At 46.0% G+C, this 19,655-nt stretch overlaps 1 protein-coding gene across 3 annotated transcripts in view; it reads right to left on the bottom strand.

The window, feature by feature from the left end:
* The window catches only part of DDAH1 (dimethylarginine dimethylaminohydrolase 1), a 241,853-nt gene that overhangs the window by 24,295 nt on the left and 197,903 nt on the right, over window positions 1-19,655 (bottom strand). For all 3 annotated transcript variants that reach the window (XM_040360560.1, XM_040360557.1, XM_040360559.1), the window contains one exon: window positions 4,943-5,042. In XM_040360560.1, coding sequence (XP_040216494.1) covers window positions 4,943-5,042 — 100 coding nt within the window. The remainder of the gene's footprint in view (window positions 1-4,942; window positions 5,043-19,655) is intronic.

Below are 19,655 nucleotides of genomic sequence, written 5' to 3'. Positions count from 1 at the left end.
AGAGCGGCAACGGGATATCCAAGGCCTGTGGCCTTCTGCTCCATGCTGACAGGATGGCTGCCTGCAGGATGCGAGTGTGGCTCTGGGCGTATGGTACCGCCTCGAATGTGGCCACCATCTTGCCTAGTAACCTCATACTTAGGCGAATAGTCGGTTCCTTCTTGCTTAGAACCAGTAGGATTAATTCCTTGATGGCTTTGACCTTCCTCAGAGGTAGGAACACTCTTTGTTGTTCTGTGTCTAATCTCATGTCGAGATATTCCAACTGCCTTGTGGGCAGGAAAGCTGACTTTTCTCGATTTAGGCCGAACCTCTCGAGGTATTGGACCGTGAGGGCCACTGCTCGCTCCAAGCCGGGAGACGAGTGATCTATGACTAGGAGGTCGTCCAGGTATGCTAGGATCGTGACCCCTTGGATCCTTAGCTTGGCTAGGATTGGAGCTAGGACCTTCGTGAACACCCGGGGGGCCGTAGCCAACCCGAAGGGAAGCGCCACGAATTGGAAATGACGCGAAGCCACCATAAAGCGTAGATATCTTTGATGTGGCTGATAAATTGGAACATGAAGGTAGGCATCCTTTATGTCTATGGACGCCATGAAGTCGTCCTTTTGGAGTGTGGCAGCTGCTGACCGCACGGATTCCATCCGAAATGAGCGGACTTTTAGGTATGCATTTACCATCTTTAGGTCCAAAATTGGCCTGACATCTCCATTGGACTTTGGGATGATGAATAGGTTGGAGTAGAAACCCAGCCCCTGTTCCAGGACTGGTACCTCTACTATTACTTCCTGGGAAAGTAGATGATTTAATGCCGATCTTAATGCGGCTCCCTTCTCCGGATCGTTTGGAATCCTCGACTCCTGGAAATGAGGAGGAGGAAACTTTAGGAAATCTAATTTGTAGCCCGTGGCCACGGAAGACCGTACCCACTCGTCGGGAATGCTGGCTTCCCAAATCTCTGAAAAGAGTCGCAGCCTTCCCCCCACCTTCGTGGGTGGGGGCGCCCCTTCATAAGGTCGGCTTGGGGGCTGGTTTTGCTGGTTTGCGAAACCACTGCTTTCTGCCTCTAGCAGCCTGTCCTTGTGACTTGCTGTTGAAGCCGAAGTTTGCTTTCGCAGGAGGCCGTCGATACTGTTTGGCATTAGAGGGCCCCTGCCCAGGGGAATACTGTCGTTTAAACGCAGGCCCCTGAAACTTCTTCTTAGTTGGCAAGAGAGTACTCTTGCCGTTTGAAATGGTCTGAATGTATTTATCTAGGTCTTCTCCGAAGAGTCGTCCTCCATGGAAGGGGAACCCTACCAGGAGCTTCTTGCATGGGGGCTCAGCCTCCCAGCTTTTTAACCATAAGAGTCTTCTCATATGGATAAGGGATAGCGATAAACGTGACGCTTGCTGGATAGAATCCTTAATTGCGTCTACCGTAAAACATATGGCCTTAGGGACATCCGAAAATTCTTCTGCCTGCTGGGCAGGAATAAGTTTAAGCATCTGCTTAAATTGATCCGATAATGCTTGAGCAACCCCAATCGCAGCCACAGCTGGCTGTACTACTGCCCCTGCAGTAGTGAAGGAGTTCTTAAGTAGTGCTTCCAAGCGTTTATCAACTGGATCCTTGAACACCTGTATGTTTTCTACAGGGCATGTTAACGATTTGTTAACACATGAGATGGCTGCGTCCACTGCAGGAGTAGCCCATTTTTTGGAAAATTTATCTTCCATAGGATATAGGGCAGAGAATCTTTTAGGTGGTAAGAAGATTTTATCTGGCTTGTTCCAATCTTGGAACAAAACTCCCTCTAGTAGAGGATGGATCGGAAACACAGCATTGCTTTGAGGCGCCCTCAGTGAGCCCAAAGCTGAAACCGTCGATACCTGGAGATCTGGTACTGGCAAGTGAAATGCATTATGGACCAAGTCCGTTAAGGCTTGAATCCACCAGCTCTCCCCCTGGGAGACTGCTCCAGACTCCTCTGTATCCGGATCTTCGATCCCTGAACCTACTTGGTCCTTGTCCAAGAGGTCGTCCAATTCCCCTGAGGAAAGGACCTCCTCTTCCGAGGGTCCACGCTCGGGCGACGGAGATCTAATCCGTTTACTGCCCCGCATAGCTGTGGCTATCATTTTTCCCATTCTTTTCTCCATCTCTTTTAAAGAGGTGAGTAATACCTCGTCCGTGACCATCTTAGGGTTGGACTGACCCGCGTCAGCTCCAGCCCCAGATCCCGATGGCCCCAAGGCTCCCTGTGGGGAAAGCAGCGGCATAACTTTGTCCGAGACCTCAGACTCTCTGGGGGAATCCCCACCTCTTGTACCCTCTGACCCGGATGCCATGGTACAATACCGAGGTACACCTGCTAGCTTATTGGTACTTGGAACTATAAATAGTTAATTGCCCAAACACCTGTTTGGGGGATAAAAAATGCTTCCTCTCCCCTAGATGACTTTTTTTTTTTTTCAAAATCTTTTTTTTTTTTTTTTGTTTTTTGCTTCAAATCCAGGAAAGAAAAAACATTCTGTCCCCCTGAGTAGTATTGCAAGAAAAACTATGAGATGGAAAAGAAACAGCCTATTCCTAGGCTTGAAAACAGTCTTCTGAAGACTGCAATATCCTTTCTGGCCACTGTGTGTCCTCGGCGCCCCGTGCTGCCGCTCTGGTCTTTCCTCCCCAGTTCCAATGTATTGAATGAGCTGTTTGGAACGAACAAGGAAGGGCCGCCCCTTCCTTAAGCCACTGACCCGCCCTTCCCCCCCAGCTAAACGGCGCCAATTGCGCCTATAATACGTGAACGCGCGCCGCGCGCGCGCCCGCCGACAGGGGGGGGGGGGGTTGGGAGGAAGGGACCTCTCTGCTCCAGCAAACTGCAGCCTGCAGCCTGGAACCACGAGGAGGTCAGCATTTTGCCTGCTTTGCAGGCTCTGAGGAGGAAGACTGAATGGAGCATCGCCTGGAGGCTTGCAGGTAAGCACAGCTCTCTGACACACACATACACATTATATCACACAGGCCCCACTCAATGCTTTTCCAACACTACAAGGGAGGTCACTTTTTATGGGGAATAATACACATAGAGCCATCCTATCTTTAAGATATGTGACTAGTTTGCCAGATGCAGCGCATAACTTTAGGCATGTCCCCTGTGACCCCCCAGAAAAAACCTGCTAAGAACCAAGTTCCGCAAGTTTTCCCCTCACTTACCTGCTCCATGCCGCAGGACTTTGCCAAGCAAGAGGCCCAATCTTCCCCCATCTCCGTGGGGCTGTCTAGACCTTCAGGCCCTGGGTTCCTATGAAGGATCCACTGTCCTGGGCCCATATAGCACTCTGGCAACAGAAACATTAGGCCCCCAAAGGTTTCTAAGTTCTGGGCCCAGGGTCCAGCTCTCTAAAAAGAAAAGCATTATGGGCTATACCCCAAGGGTTTGGGGTCCGGTTACTGACCACTTTAGCACTGAGGCCTTTGGACAGAACCGGTTAGCTCACCTAATCCCAAGGATGCGGAGGCAAGCTAAACCATGACCAACACCTAAAGCCCTGTACACACGGTAGGACATCCAACAAAATTTCCCTTGGATTTTTGTCCTAATTGATTTGTCCTGCCACACCCATAGCATACACACAGTCAGACTTTTCTGCAAACTTTTCTAAAAGTTTCCTAACATCATGTGTTTTTTTTTGCTATTTTCTGCTCTTTACCGCCACCCTTTGGTTAACTTCTACTATTGTTTGTTGCTTTTAACATTGGTTTTGAGCATTTGTATTTGCACTTTGTCCAAAAGTTGGTTGGATTGCTGTACACACGGTCACACAAAGCACCATCGGACTTTTGTTGCCGAAAAGTTGGTCCGTTTGCAGACCCAACTTTTTGTTGGATGAAACCAGAAAAAGTTGGTCTGATGGAGCGTACACACGGTCGGACAAATTTGAAAAGTTGCAGATTTTGAAGTTGGTTGGCCAAAAGTCCTACCGTGTGTACAGGGCTTAAGACACTGGCGTAAAAACTGAGGTACTCCTCCTATGGGAGGGGGTTATATAGGGAGGGGCATTTCCTGTTTGAGATTGCCAGTGTCCATCACCTGAAGGTACTCCATATAACCCATATAGTAATGAATGCCGCTCTGTGTCCCGTGATGTAACGATAAAGAAATAAGTACAAAAAGAGCAAATAATCCCTACTGTAAGGGGTTCATTTTTTTTACTGTGGGACAGTGAAAGTAATATTTACAGTAGCGATTTGCTTTTTTGTACTATAAAAGGGCTAATTTTAGTTGTTTTAACCCCATTATGTTACTGGCCGATTAATCGATTATGAAAATTGTAATCGATTAATTTCATAATCGACTAGTTGTTTCGTCCCTACTTTCATTGTCTGCTGTATGGTCTTAGTTAGACATGTGCGGTTCGTTTTATTCCGAATAAAAATTTGGATAAATTTGCGCTATTCGGAAATTCGGGTGTATCCCAATTTCCGAATTAGAATAGTACCGAATTGAAACAAATCTGAAATGACGAATATTTTTCCAATTTCCAAAGAGAATTAAATAGAATAGAAAAATTATATATTTTATTCATTTATTTTCTAGTCTATTTTATTATTTTTGGAAATTGGAAAACTTTTCAAATTGGAAAACTTTTCAAATTGGAAAACTTTTCAAATTGGAAAACTTTTCAAATTGGAAAACTTTTCAAAATGAATTTTTTTTTTTTAATTCGATTTGAAAACATTTTGAATCTATTCGAAAACGAATAAACGAAACCAATTCTGAAAACTAATTAAAACGAATGAAACCAATTTAACTAAACAAATTTATGTAAATAACGAATCAAAACACATTTTTTCGTTCTGCACATGTCTAGTCTGGCTGTCAGCTCAATATACATCACTTGCCCCTTTGATATTTTACAGCTCAGACACGTAAAGAGGAATACAGACGATTGATTACCTGTGAACAAAACATCGCCTCCATCCAACGTCGCATTTTCGTCTGTCATCTCAACAACATTCAGCTGCAGGTCTTGCAAAGCTTTCTTAACACCTTCCACCTGTAGAAAAAATTGATTGGACATTAATTCCTAGTTATTAAACTTTGCATTGGAAACTAACTTAAGAGAAAATAGAAGGTTTATATGATAGTAAGTACTAGTAGTACAATAATTCTTCTGAGCTCAAGGGTGGTGTAGTGGTGCTGGAAGTGTCACATGTTCTTGGTGGTTCAAAATGAATGCTGCCCTCTAAGGGCCGAGGGAGTGAGCCCAATGGGAACACTGTAAAACCAAGTGGTATCTTTAATAATGTTTAAAAATAGATATATTCACAAACACATAAGTGATAAAAGACCCCCCCCCCCCCACCCTCTCTATTTCTCCACTCTTTTAAGTTCTGTTTTCTATTGCAATTTTTCCTATTTTTCTCTATTATGTTCTACTTCTCTCATGGGTACAGGCCACATGCCTAATTCATCAATATGTTGGATAGTGTCTATTGAATGGCCCATGGTATGCACTGAATTATATCTGTTCCAAAGTCTCATGAGCATTGATCGTAGCCAGAGGCGGCTCTTTAATTAGGCGGTCGCCTAAGGCCTCGCACTCACAGAGGCCTCGTGGCTGTCTAATTTGCCTATGATTAATCACCTGGATGACGTGCCACCACCTCCAGCCAGTGGCGTAGAGTAGGGGTGCGAGGGGGGCCTAGGCCCTGTGCGCAACATTTGGGGGGGGCACAATCCTGCGCCAGTATGAGTCACCGGCGCTACAAAGTTCCGTCCCTGACCCCGCGCTCCGGCCACCATGTTTAGTCTCAGGCCTGTCCCTGGCGCCCTGTGATTGGGTCAAACGGTCACGTGCGGCGGGGCTGGCCTGGCCTATTCTCAATCGCAGGGAGCGGGGCTGGCCTTCGATGCGAGCTGTGTACGCTACTGTAGGCTCGCTGTCTTCTCCGCTTCCTCCTCAGGCTCTACAGAATGGATCATGGATGAACATGTTCCCATTGGGGCGGCCCGGGCTTGCAGTGTGACCGGCGGAGACAGAGTAGGAAGAAAAAAAAGGTGAGAGACTTGTCTCCCTCGTGATTTTTGCTGCTGGCCAGGGGGGAGTAGGTATTGGTCTGGGGAGAGGGAGGGAGCAGCCGGAAAGTCTGTGTGCCCAGCATTTTACTTTAGGAGGCATTGGTGGCCTACAAGGTCCAGCATTTTACTATAGGAGCCATTGGTGGACTACAAGGCCCAGCTGCTGGGCCTTGTAGTCCACCAATGCCTCCTATAGTAAAATGCTGGGCCTTTTAGTCCACCAATGCCTCCTATAGTAAAATTCTGGGCCTTGTAGTCCACCAATCCCTTCTATAGTAAAATGCTGGGCCTTGTAGTCCACCAATGCTTCCTATAGTAAAATGCTGGGCCTTGTAGTTAACCAACGCCTCCTATAGTAAAATGCTGGGCCTTGTAGTCCACCAATGCCTCCTATAGTAAAATGCTGGGCCTTTTAGTCCACCAATGCCTCCTATAGTAAAATTCTGGGCCTTGTAGTCCACCAATCCCTTCTATAGTAAAATGCTGGGCCTTGTAGTCCACCAATGCTTCCTATAGTAAAATGCTGGGCCTTGTAGTTAACCAACGCCTCCTATAGTAAAATGCTGGACCTTGTAGTCCACCAATGCCCCCTATAGTAAAATGCTGGGCCTTGTAGTCCACCAATGCCCCCTATAGTAAAATGCTGGGCCTTGTAGTCCACCAAAGCCTCCTATAGTAAAATGCTGGACCTTATAGTCCACCAATGCCTCTATAGCAGTGGTTCTCAACCTGGGGGTCGGGACCCCCTCAGGGGTCAAATCACAATTTGCCAGGGGTCACCAAATCTTGGGCTGTTCCTGAAGCCTGTACCACTCTCCCAGCCTTTTCGCAGCCGTCCAGCAGGGCTGTCCCTGGAGCCTGTGGCCGTCCAGCTGGGCTGTTCCTGGAGCCTGCGACCGCCCACTCAGCCTCTTCGCAGCCGCCCATTCAGTTCACGGCATGGGTGGGGGGCAGAGACTAGAGGTCAGCTGACTGGTGAGAAATATGAAGTGGGAGGGGCTGGGGTATCACTACTGTAAAGAGCTGGAGACAAAGGCCTAGATTCACGTACGGCCGATCTACGTTGCGCGGGCGTAGCGTACCGTATTTACTCTACGCCGCCGCAACTTAGAGAGGCAAGTGCTGTGTTCACAAAGCACTTGCCTCCTAAGTTACGGCGGCGTATCGTAAATGGGCCGGCGTAAGCGCGCATAATTCAAAGTAGACTGTAGGGGGCGTGTTGTATTTAAATGAGGCTTGACCCCATGTAGATGCATGGCCGAACGAACGGCGCATGCGCGCGCATGCTCAGTATCACGTCGTATTTACGCCCAAAGATACGTTGGCTTAATGCCTGTCACGTGAACGTAATTTACGCACAGCTCTATTCGCGTACGACTTACGCAAACTACATAAAAAGATACGCTTGTTCCGACGTCCATACTTTGCATGGGATGCGCCACCTATGTACGTTCGTGAATCGGCGTATCTAGTAATTTGCATATTCTACGCCAAACTCAACGGAAGCGCCACCTAGCGGCCAGCGTAAATATGCACCCTAAGATACGACGGCGTAGGAAACTTACACCGCTCGTATCTTAGCCTAATTTAAAGCGGGGGTTCACCCTTATAGGGCACTTTTCCCCCTTAGATTCCTGCTCGTTTTTACTAGGGGAATCGGCTATTTATTTTAAAATATGTGCAGTACTTACCCGTTTACGAGATGCATCCTCTCCGTCGCTTCCGGGTATGGGCTTCGGGAATGGGCGTTCCTTCTTGATTGACAGTCTTCCGAGAGGCTTCCGACGGTCGCATCCATCGCGTCACGATTTTCCGAAAGAAGCCGAACGTCAGTGCGCAGGCGCAGTATAGAGCCGCACCGACGTTCGGCTTCTTTCGGCTACGAGTGACGCGATGGATGCGACCGTCGGAAGCCTCTCGGAAGGCTGTCACTCAAGAAGGAACGCCCGCTCCCGAAGACCCATACCCCGAAGCGACGGAAGAAGATGCAGCTCGAAAACGGGTAAGTACAGCTCATATTTTACTACAAATAGCCGATTCCCCTAGACCGAACGAGCAGGAAGCTAAGGGGAGAAAAAAAAAAATGTCATAAATGGGTGAACTCCCGCTTTAAGCGTATCTGGTTTCCAGATTACGCTTAAATTTACGACGGCGCAGATTCGGAACTTACTACGGCGTATCTACTGATACGCCGACATAAGTCTCTGAGAATCTGGCCCATAGTGAGTAACACTACCTTTGATTAGAGTTGTCATTAAAAGTCCCCACTACAGTTCTCAGATCAGCAGATGACCTTGATCAAGTTGGCTGATCAGAACTCCCCCCAGCATTGCCACTCATCCCATTCCACCCACCCCCCACCAAGGAGTAAGAGCAGGAAAAAAATTGAGAATACGTGGAAGGGAGAGGAAAAGAGTGGGAGGAACAAAGAAAAAGGGAGAGAAGAATAAGAGAAAGAACAAGAAAGACGGCTAAAGAGAGGGATGGGGGAAAAAAAAAAGAAATTAGGATAGAGAGAGATAAAGGGAAAGAAAGGATAACAAAGAGGGAGTGGTATATCTTAAAAAAGGACCATAAGGGGTTTTAATACTATACGAGTGGAAGGGACTCAGCGAGCGCTAAATGTCCATGGGTTAGGGGGGCACAGAGGCGGCTCTTTAATTAGGCAAATTAGGCGGTCGCCTAAGGCCTCACACTCACAGGGGCCTCGCGGTCACCTAACTTGCCCAATGCATTACCCCAGTTTTGAGGGACAGAGGATGTTAACGCTGCTGTGCTCAGGGAGTGTTATGAGCCCTGACTCAGGAGCAAGTGCCGCCAGCGTCCCTAACAACCAGTGAATATCGGTGACACCATCCCTTGTGACGTCAATGACCCAGCATGCCCTCAGTCAATGACATCACCGGGTGGCCCCCGCCCCTTAGTTATTAAAGAGCAGGATATAGGGCTGCCTTGTTAAAGGGGGCTTCCAGATTCTGATAAGCTCCCTCCCCACAGACCCCCACAACCACCGGCCAGGGTTGTGGGGAAGAGGCTCTTGTCCTATTTTTCCCCATCATGGGCGTGAGTGGGGCCCCATGTCAAGTTTTGCCTCACAAAGCCTAGAGCCGCCTCTGGGGGCGCAAATTACTTGTCTTGCCTTGGGTGCTGACAACTCAAGGCAAGGTAATTTTACCGTTAGGGGTCCCCACAACTTGGGAAATTTTATCAAGGGGCCACGGCGCTAGAAAGGTTGAGAACCACTGCTCTATAGTAAAATGCACCAATGCTGTAGTGTCAGTGTGTATTGTGTAGCGGTCAGTGTGTGTATTGTGTAGCGGTCTGTGGGTAGTTTATTGTGTAGTGGTCATGTGTATTGTGTAGCGGTCAGTGTGTAGTGGTCTGTGGGTAGTGTATTGTGTAGCGGTCAGTGTGTAGTGGTCTGTGGGTAGTATATTGTGTAGTGGTCTGTGTGTGTATTGTGTAGCGGTCAGTGTGTATTGTGTAGTAGTCTGTGGGTAGTTTATTGTGTAGCGGTCAGTGTGTATTGTGTAGCGGTCAGTGGGTAGTATATTGTGTAGTGGTCTGTGGGTAGTATATTGTGTATATCACTGTGCTATGTTTTCTGCTGCACCATTGGCATGGTTATATCTTCTTAGTCCTCTCCATAAAATTTCTCCAAACCTCTCCCAATCAGAAATTTGTGCTTAAAGTAAAACTATAGACAACACTGTTTTTTCATTTGGATAGAGTAAGGGAGGGTTAAATCACCGGTCAGTTTATTTTTTACCATCCCTGTCCTATTGCAGAGATTTCCCTTCGCTTCCTGCCCCATAGCCAAACAGGAAGTGAGAGGAAATCTATGCAAATTAAGGGAATCCATTCCCCCCCCCCCACTCGAATATTTCAGAGCGGGTCTTAAACAGCAAGGGGTGTGGCCTTGAAACGAAGGAGTGGGTCATATTTAAGTTAGGGGGTGCTCGAGTTTAGTCTGGCCTAGAGCAGCACAAAACCTAAATACACTCACTACTGGTCCAAGGTCCTGATCAAGATAAGTGGAGGGTCCATTGCCCTGCGCTAGAAATAAGGACATCAGGGGACAGTCCACTGCTGGAAAGTAGGGGAGCGCCATCTGCTGGAAAGGTGGAGGATCGAGTAAGTAAACAAATTGAGCTGTTAACCCTTGCTGTTCAGGCACAGCGCCACTGCAACGGAAAATGTTACGGGTTCCCGAAGTTGGGCTTTAAAAGTATAGGTTCCAATTCAGTATGACGGAAACTGAAAGTTTTATTTTTTCCCAACATGCATAGGAAAAATAGCTACTACTTGCAAGGGAACTTTGGCATAGCATTAGGGCACCCAGAATTTTTTTTTGGGGGGGGGGGGGGGGTCATCATTTAAAAATAATAGTGTATTATCTGGATTGTCTTTTTTTTTTTTATTTCTTCTTTACTAGTAAGGGATTTCAGCTCAGAGCTATAAATGCACATTGTCTGAACTCTGGCACCCGGAGCCAGTAGGCATTCACTTCCTCATACTTCTACAATTAAAGCAGGTAGCAAACAGTGAATGACGTTCGCAGCAGTTTATTTACACTGCCTTTTTTAATAAAGCGGCTATTCCGAGTTCCAGAGAAACATGAATTTCTGCAATGTCTGCCCAGAGTACCCCCAGGCAGGAGATGGCATATGTCAGAGTACAAGGTGATACACAGCAATGTAAACATGGCAGTATATCTTCTCTAAACCCTTCACCGGTGACAGAATTATGAGGCTGACATTTGGAAGAAAACTGAAACCGTGCAGATTTTCTGAGAACATTCACAGAAGAATCCCTGCAAACCAAATCTGACAATAGGGTTACATCACCTGCAATCATTTGAACCCTGCTTATATAGCCATCTTGAGAAAAATACAGAACATTCTTTGGTCATGGAAAATAACTTTTTAAGACCAATTGTCGTAACATAGAATGGAAGAGGCCATTTTCTGGGGCTGATGCAATATTAAGAAGACTAGATCTTGTCAGTTCAGTAAAAATATGACTGGAAACATTTTACAGACATGTTCAGGAAGGAAGAGCATAGCGAAATGAGAATATGCAAAGTGCACTTAACCACCAAAACCAACCAGATTTATTTGCAGGTTGCGTAACCTAGATGTGATTCTAGACTCCGACCTCTCCTTTAGGTTGCACACCCAATCACTGACCAAAATATTGCCACCTTCTCCTCCGTAACATTTCCAAAATTAGCCCCTTTTGAATTATGGACACCACCAAGATACTCATTCACATCCTGGTTATCTCTCCACCTCCACCATTGCAACTCCCTTCTCATTGGCCTACCTGAATGCTGCCGCTAGACTCATCCACCCTATTAACTGATCACAGCCACCGCTCCTCCCTGCCAATCATTCCACTTGCTTTGGCTAGGGAAACATGTACGTTGTAAAATACTACAACTACATACAAAGCCATTGCAGCTCTGCTCCCAGCTACATCACTAACCTCCTCTCAAAATATCATCCAAATTATCTACTCCTGCCGAAATCTCCTGCTCTCTAGTTCCCTTGTCTCCTCCTTCCTTATTCACCAATAGGACTGCTCTAGAGCCCTTTATCAGCCACTTCCTGTCTACATGCACTTCCTGTCTACATGCACTTCCTGTCTACACGCACTTCCTGTCTACACGCACTTCCTGTCTACATGCACTTTATCTGCCACACCCTAATCACATGCACTTTATCGCACTTCCTGTCTACATGCACTTTACCAGCCACTCCCTGTTCACATGCACTTTATCGCACTTCCTGGCTACACGCACTTTATCAGCTGTTCCGTCAGATATGGCGACCCGTCAGAATTGGTGGGAAGGGATGGGTTAACAAGGGCTACTCCAAAGTATTGCCCTACAACGCCAGCAGTGTTTGAAGGACTATCTCGGTACCCAGAAATTGAAACAGGTTTTGATAAAAGTTATACATTTATTAAGAAAAAATACATAAAATAAAACGCAACTACATACAACAATTCTACTATTGTCTTGTTGTTTTTATATTTTATGTATTTTTTCTTAATAAATGTATAACTTTTATCAAAACCTGTTTCAATTTCTGGGTACCGAGAGTCCTTTAAACACTACTGGTGTTATAGGGCAATACTTTGGAGTAGCCCTTGTTAAATCAAAGTTCCACCCAAAAATTGAACTTCTGCTTTTCGGAACCCTCCCCCCCTTCGGTGTCACATTTGGCATCTTTCAGGAGTGAGGGGGGTGCAGATACCTATCTAAGACAGGTATTTGCACCCACTTCCGGGAATAGACGCCCCTTCCCGCACCCCCCCGCTGTCTCCTGGGAAACACACTGTTCCCAGGAGAGAGCGGGGACCAGTGACGGGGCGCTACTCGCGCATGCGCAGTAGGGAACCGGGCAGTGAAGCCGCAATTCTTCACCTCCCAATTCCCTCACCGATGGCGGCTGGTGCAGCCGAGGGACGAGCAATTGCTTGGCCTCGGCTGCCGACATCGCGGGCACGCTGGACAGATAAGTGTCCATATTTTAAAAGTCAGCAGCTGCAGTATTTGTAGCTGCTGGCTTTTAAAAATTTTTTTTTTCGGTGGAACCTCTGCTTTAACCCGGCCTTCCCTTCATTGTTTAAATATAGGATGATGCTACCTACCCCCTACACTTTAAATATCTTCAGAGAGGCAATACCCTTTAATCGGTCAGAATTGGTAACGGAAGTGACGTTCTGTCGCCGCCATCTTGCTACACCCCGCACTCCTCCACATTAACGATACACAAAGAAAGGGACAAGCGACATCTTGTTACACCCGCCGGAGTTTTGCATCTCACAATTATTTTTAACAGGAAATGGAACATTTATGGTGACATACAGGATTTGGAAATCCATCGGACTGTCACATTAGCAAACCTGTGAGATCAGCCGCTGCTTTTATAATTCAACATCTAAACAGTCTGTCCTATTTCTAAATACTGCATTTTACCATATAAGCTCAGTTTTCGGTTAAAAATAACTGTGAAATGCAAAACTCCGGTGGGTGTAACAAGATGTCCGTATGGTCCCTTCTCGGTGTATAATTACTGTGGAGGAGTGCGGGGTGTAGCAAGATGGCGGCGATGGAACGTCACTTCCGTTACCAATTCTGACGGGTCGCAATATCTGACGAACCACTTCCTGTCTACATGCACTTGCTACCGCAGCCCATCATTGCTCTGGAGTAGATTGTCACAGCCACTTGTAGCCTACTCAGGGGTGTCAGTGTGACAATTAAAGTAAAACGACTGAAAGACAATTGTCTCCCCAGAATCGTAATAAGAGTCTTTATGGCAAGATCACCTGGTACTTTTTTAATGAAAGCTGCAGATTGGGAAAGCTTATATGAGTGAATGTGTTTGGTTTAGACTTACTGCATGAATAAGCAGAATGAGTCTATACAACTGTATACAGGGTCAGCAGGAATGCATTTTATCAAGCATGTGCTGTGCAACTCTCTGTATCCTGCGTCACTAATCACATTGAAACTTCCAAGACAACTCTGAATCTGGTTGATGGCTTTGGAATACTTTGTATTGTGGAATGGTTATATATGTCTATAAGAGGCAGCAGGGAGGGTGTTTAATTATCAGCAGATGTGTTCAATTTTTAGCATAAAGTGTGTTCTATCATTACTAGCAAGTGTGTTCCAGGATCACTAACAGAAGAATTCCATTGTCGCCAGCGGATGTGTTCCATGATTTTCAACAGGTGTTTTTCCATCATTATCAGCAATTGTGTTCCAGCATCACCATCTGATGGATTCCATCATCACTAGCAGGTGTGTTTTAAGCAATTGTCTTCTTTCATGACCAGCAGGTGTGTTCCATCATTTCCAGCAGTGGTGCTCCAGTATCACCAATAGGTGGATTCCACCATCACCAGTAGGTGTGTTCCAGTATCACCTACACTTTTGATCTATTCTTACCAGCAGGTGTGTTCCAAGATCAACAGATTATAGAAGAAAAATGTTGTGGCAGGTGTGTTCCATCATCACTAGCAGGTGTGTTTCATCATATTTAAGCAATTGTCCTCTTTCATGACCAGCAGGTGCGTTCCATCATTTCCAGCAGTTGTGCTCCAGTATCACCAATAGGTGGATTCCACCATCACCAGTAGGTGTGTTCCAGTATCACCTACACTTGTGATCTATTCTCACCAGCAGGTATGTTCCATCATTTCCAGCAGTTGTGCTCCAGTATCACCATTAGGTGGATTCCACCCTCACCAGTAGGTGTGTTCCAGTATCACCTACACTTGTGATCTATTCTCACCAGCAGGTGTGTTCCATCATTTCCAGCAGTTGTGCTCCAGTATCACCATTAGGTGGATTCCACCATCACCAGTAGGTGTGTTCCAGTATCACCTACACTTGTGATCTATTCTCACCAGCAGGTGTGTTCCAAGATCAACAGATTATAGAAGCAACATGTTGTGGCAGGTGTGTTCCATCATTACTGGCAGGTGTGTTTCATCATATTTAAGCAATTGTCTTCTTTCATGACCAGCAGGTGTGTTCCATCATTTCCAGCAGTTGTGCTCCAGTATCACCAATAGGTGGATTCCACCATCACCAGTTGGTGTGCTCCAGTATCACCTACACTTGTGATCTATTCTCACCAGCAGGTGTGTTCCAAGATCACCGGATTATATAAGCAAATGTTGTGGAGTGCTGCAGTCCACCAGTCTACAAGCAATATTTAGATAAAAAAACTGCACTGCGTCTTATTTGCATCTCAAGCTCTATTTTTTCAATTCAGGCCACAGAATACCTTTACATTTAAAAAACATTTACATTTCTCACAGTGGGTTGTCTGCATTTCCTCCCTGCCATGGAATAGAAATTCACTCCTTGCAAAGTATTGGTAGTTCGGTTGCATCTTCATTTAGGCCCAGCCCACAATATGGGCGTTTCATAATATGCAGACAGCTTTAATATCCAAGCTCTAATATCCATTTTGCATTCTTGTCAATGGGACAAGCTATAATGTTATTAAGATTTGGATTTCATTGGGGCATATTTGTGCTTCACAGTGCCGAGACAATTGGACTAACGGAGAGACATCCTGAGGTTTTGAGGCAGACACATTCCTGAGTTAGAAAATGTCTACAAATGTAGATGAGAGACATAGAAGATCTGCCAGTGCTCCTCAGTTTCTGGGAAAGGAGCAATAAATGTGTGTTAATGACATTTCTAAGAATTTCCTGTTATCCGGCTCACAGTAAAATCCATCCTGTAGCACATGAATCCCAGTATACCAGTACACGTGTATCCAGCCTGTCAGCTCTCAGAGAAGGAGCGCCGTTTAGCAAAGCATGAAAATAATACCGTTGATCGGTCCTCTAGGGTAAGAACTTCCCCAAATCTGTATCACGTGTAGGCGGGCAGAAACATTGACCAAGCAGCTAGCATTCCTTCCTTACAGCACTGGTTTCATAGCTCCCAACTGTCCCGGATTTCGAGGGACTGTCCCTGATTTGGAGCAAAGTCCCTCTTTCCTCCTCATTTGTTCCTCATTTTGGTCTGATCTATATAGATTTATATAAAATGCACTTTTTATCTATCAAAAAGTATTTTACAGCACTAAACATTTCATCTAATTTTTAAATTGCTGCATTTGTAAGTTCAAAAAGCCAATATAAAGGAATAGTAGTGGTAAAAAAAAGCACTTGTGGGTGTAACCAATCTTGTTTTTTTTTTTTGTACAATTCTCCTTTAAGGGGGAGTGGCAGGGGGTGTGTCTTTGCCTGCATACTTTGTCTGATAGATGTTTCTCATTCCTATGTCAAAAAGTTGGGAGGTATGCTGGTTTACTGGCTTGAAGTTTGAATGCTCTCTCTGTTTTTGTGTGAATTTCATCCAGTTGCTTGAATTTCCAAACACAAAAGGTTATAAGTTAAAGTATAACTAAAACTAAAGGCAAACTTTTTTATTTTGCAGTTGGAGAGGGATTAGGGCATCCGTCAGTTTTTATTGCCGTCTGTGCCCCTGTTAGGGAGATTCACTCTCTCTATTTATCCTGTTTACCATTATCATTGAAAATGAAAGTAAAAGAAAATCTCAAGTTTTGGGTTGTCCCCAGAAAAGTAATAGAGGGAAATCTATGCGGAAACTAGTTCTGTTGGCCTGGGGGCTCCCAAGAGATTCCCTTCATTTGTGGGGATTTCCTTTCACTTCCTGTTTTGGCTCTGGGACAGGACGTGAAGGGAAAGCTCTCCATTGGGACAAAGAGGGTCAAAAATAAACCTTACAGGGGGATATAACCCTCATTTACCCTATCCAAAATGGAAAGAAAGAAAAAAAAAAGGTTTTGGTGCTATACAGATACAGTGGAACCTTGGATTACGAGCATATTCCGTTCCAGGGGAATGCTCGTAATCCAATGTACTCGCATCTCAAAGCGAGTTTCCTCACTGAAGTCAAAGGAAACAAAAATAATTTGTTCCGCATTGACCTCATTGGCATGCAATACCGCATGCAGCCATTGGGGGGGTGCCAGAAAATCTCGGAAACGGGTGGAAAGGCACGAGTACAGTTCAGCTGACCTCGGCAAACCTCAGAAAGACTCCGTTCACAAGCCTTTCAGAGGTTTGCCGAACTGTCCTCGGGCCTTTCCTTGCATTTCCGAATGGCTGCGATCAGCGCCGTTTGCCTATGGCGCCCCCCCCCCCCCCACCTCAGGCCAAAAGTGGTACTGCACACTGCTTTGGCCTAAATCCTGCTCGTTTTGCGAGACAACAGTCACTTTTGAATGGATGTGGGGGGAGGGGGGTGCGTCAGGTAGGCTGTATGGGGTCCAGTGATTTCTAACAGCAGCCCTGGGTTGGTGGATCAAACCACTGAGCAAATCGGGGGACTGGAAAATTCTGCAGATTCTTCAGCCGTTGGTTTCTCTTCACTTTAGCAGAGATTGGCAGTATGGGCAGCAGGAGCCGTAGGTATTCAATGCCATGGGCAACAATTCTGCTTTACGGTCCTGCAGCTCTCGCATACAAGAACAGATCTGCTGGAGCCATTTAGCATCAAGGGTTGGAGTGGATTATGGTTTTAAATAGAATACAGAGTTCCTGCATATTTGAAAGATTTGTAGCTATTCCTATATTAGTTCAATATGGGCAAGACAAATTTTTTACTTTGATCCTAATCCTTTTGCGTACAAAATACTACGTAAACGCAGTCAGTCATGTTATTTAGAGACCATAAGTGGAGATAAAAATAAATGACCTACAAAAAAAAACAAAAAAAACAGCACTTCTGCGTAGGAGCCGTCCAGAGAATTGTTACCCATAGAAGCTATGAAAATGTCAAATTGGCAATCGTGGCAGAACCACACTGTGAGTTTAAGTGCCATTCAAAAGCTGGCCGTTGTTGAACCAACAATGCATTAGCTTAAAGGAACCTATTTAAAAAATAAAAAAACAAACCTTTATAACCCCTTTAATTTGCAGGGATTTTCTCTTACTTCCTGTTTGGCTATGGGACAGGAAGTGAAGGTAAATCTCTGCAGTGAAACAGATGCCGAAAAAAAATCGGACACATGTTATAACCCATACTTACTCTATCCAAAATGACGTTTTGCTCATAGTTCTACTTTAATTAAAGCGGGGGTTCACCCTTAGAGGGCACTTTTCCCCCTTAGATTCCTGCTCGTTATTACTAGGGGAATCGGCTATTTATTTTAAAATATGTGCAGTACTTACCCGTTTACGAGACGCATCCTCTCCGTCGCTTCCGGGTATGGGCTTCGGGAATGGGCGTTCCTTCTTGATTGACAGGTTTCCGAGAGGCTTCCGACGGTCGCATCCATCGCGTCACGATTTTCCGAAAGAAGCCGAACGTCGGTGCGCAGGCGCAGTATAGAGCCGCACCGGCGTTCGGCTTCTTTCGGCTACGAGTGACGCGATGGATGCGACCGTCGGAAGCCTCTCGGAAGAATGTCAATCAAGAAGGAACGCCCGCTCCCGAAGACCCATACCCGGAAGCGACGGAAGAAGATGCAGCTCGAAAACGGGTAAGTACTGCACATATTTTAATATAAATAGCCGATTCCCCTAGACCGAACGAGCAGGAAGCTAAGGGGAGATTTTTTTTTTTTTTTTAAATGGGTGAACTCCCGCTTTAAATAGCGTTTTCATTTTGTGGTGCACAGATGCAGTTTAAAGTGATTATAAACCCCCAATGTGGAAGTTGTAATTTGCCGACATATAAGGCGCCTGAGCGTATAAGACGACCCCCTAATTTTCCAGTTAAAAGGTTAGTTTTGAGATATACTCGCCGTATAAGACGACCCCCTTCCCACTAGTCTATCTGGAAGCTAAGGGGTAGCCCAAACAACCGCTGACAGGAACAACCGCTGACAGGGACAAGCGCTGACAGGGACAACCGCTGACAGGAACAGGCTTTATTCAGCTTTTTTCAAATCTCACTGTGCCATTCCATGCCTCAACCTGACTGTGCCATTCCATGCCTCAACCTGACGGTGCCATTCCAAGCCTCAACCTGACTGTGCCATTCCAAGCCTCAACCTCACTGTGCCATTCCAAGCCTCAACCTCACTGTGCCATTCCAAGCCTCAACCTGACTGTGCCATCCCATGCCTCACCTCACTGTGCCATTGCATGCCTCACTTCAACAATCTCCATACCTTATCCCTGACATGCAGAGTCAGTCAGATTGCGGACGTCCATTGTTCAAAAGCCGCGCCTCCTCCTCGTGCTGTTCCGTGATAGGCGGAACACTCAGTATCCCAGCAGAGCCTGTGTTCAGTGGTCCGCCTATCACGGAACAGGCTTTTGAACAATGGACGCCCGCAGTCTGACTCTGCATACCGGCGTATAAGACGACCCCCGATTTCTGAGACATATTTTTAAGTATAAAAGGCCATCTTATACACCGGAAAATACGGTACCTATAGATCAGCCTATAATAAGGCTTGCCTATAGGTACAGTAAATATCTCCTAAACGCACACCTTTTAGGAGATATTTACCTTGCAGTGTGCCCATAAGGTCATTGGTGCATGCGCTGTGAAGGAACGGCCCTCTGTGCTGTTTCTTCACTAGCAAATGCCGTGACTGGTGGATCTCGCGTGCATGAGACTCTGGCCAGTCACAGACCTGGAGTCCGCGGCCCGGAAGGAAGAGGGGCGAAGACGGATGCGGCCTTTCGACGGGGCCATCGCGGACTTCATTTGCAGGTAAGTGGCACATAATGTGATGCAATGCATACTAACACATTATGATTTTACTTTGCAGGGAACTAGAAAAGGAAGTAAAACCCATCAGGGTTAACTTCCTCTTTAAAGCGGAGTTCCACACAATTTTATAACTTGGCATTATTGCAGCATAATCATTGTGCAATGGAATTTTTTTTTCCTAGAGGCTACCGGGATATTCCAGTTTACTATGGGGTTTCCTGTCTCTGCCACCTGCAGATATACCCATCATATCCAGCGGCGCACTGTCTCCTGGGAGCCATGTGTCAGAATTCCCATGGAGTCAGTGTGTTCGGCCGCCGCTCGTTGATGCGAGATTCAGAAACCGGAAGTGACGCA

Source organism: Rana temporaria, chromosome 7, assembly GCF_905171775.1.
Source record: "Rana temporaria chromosome 7, aRanTem1.1, whole genome shotgun sequence".
Taxonomy (NCBI): Eukaryota; Metazoa; Chordata; class Amphibia; order Anura; family Ranidae; genus Rana; species Rana temporaria.
This window is presented reverse-complemented; position numbering and strand designations above follow the sequence as displayed.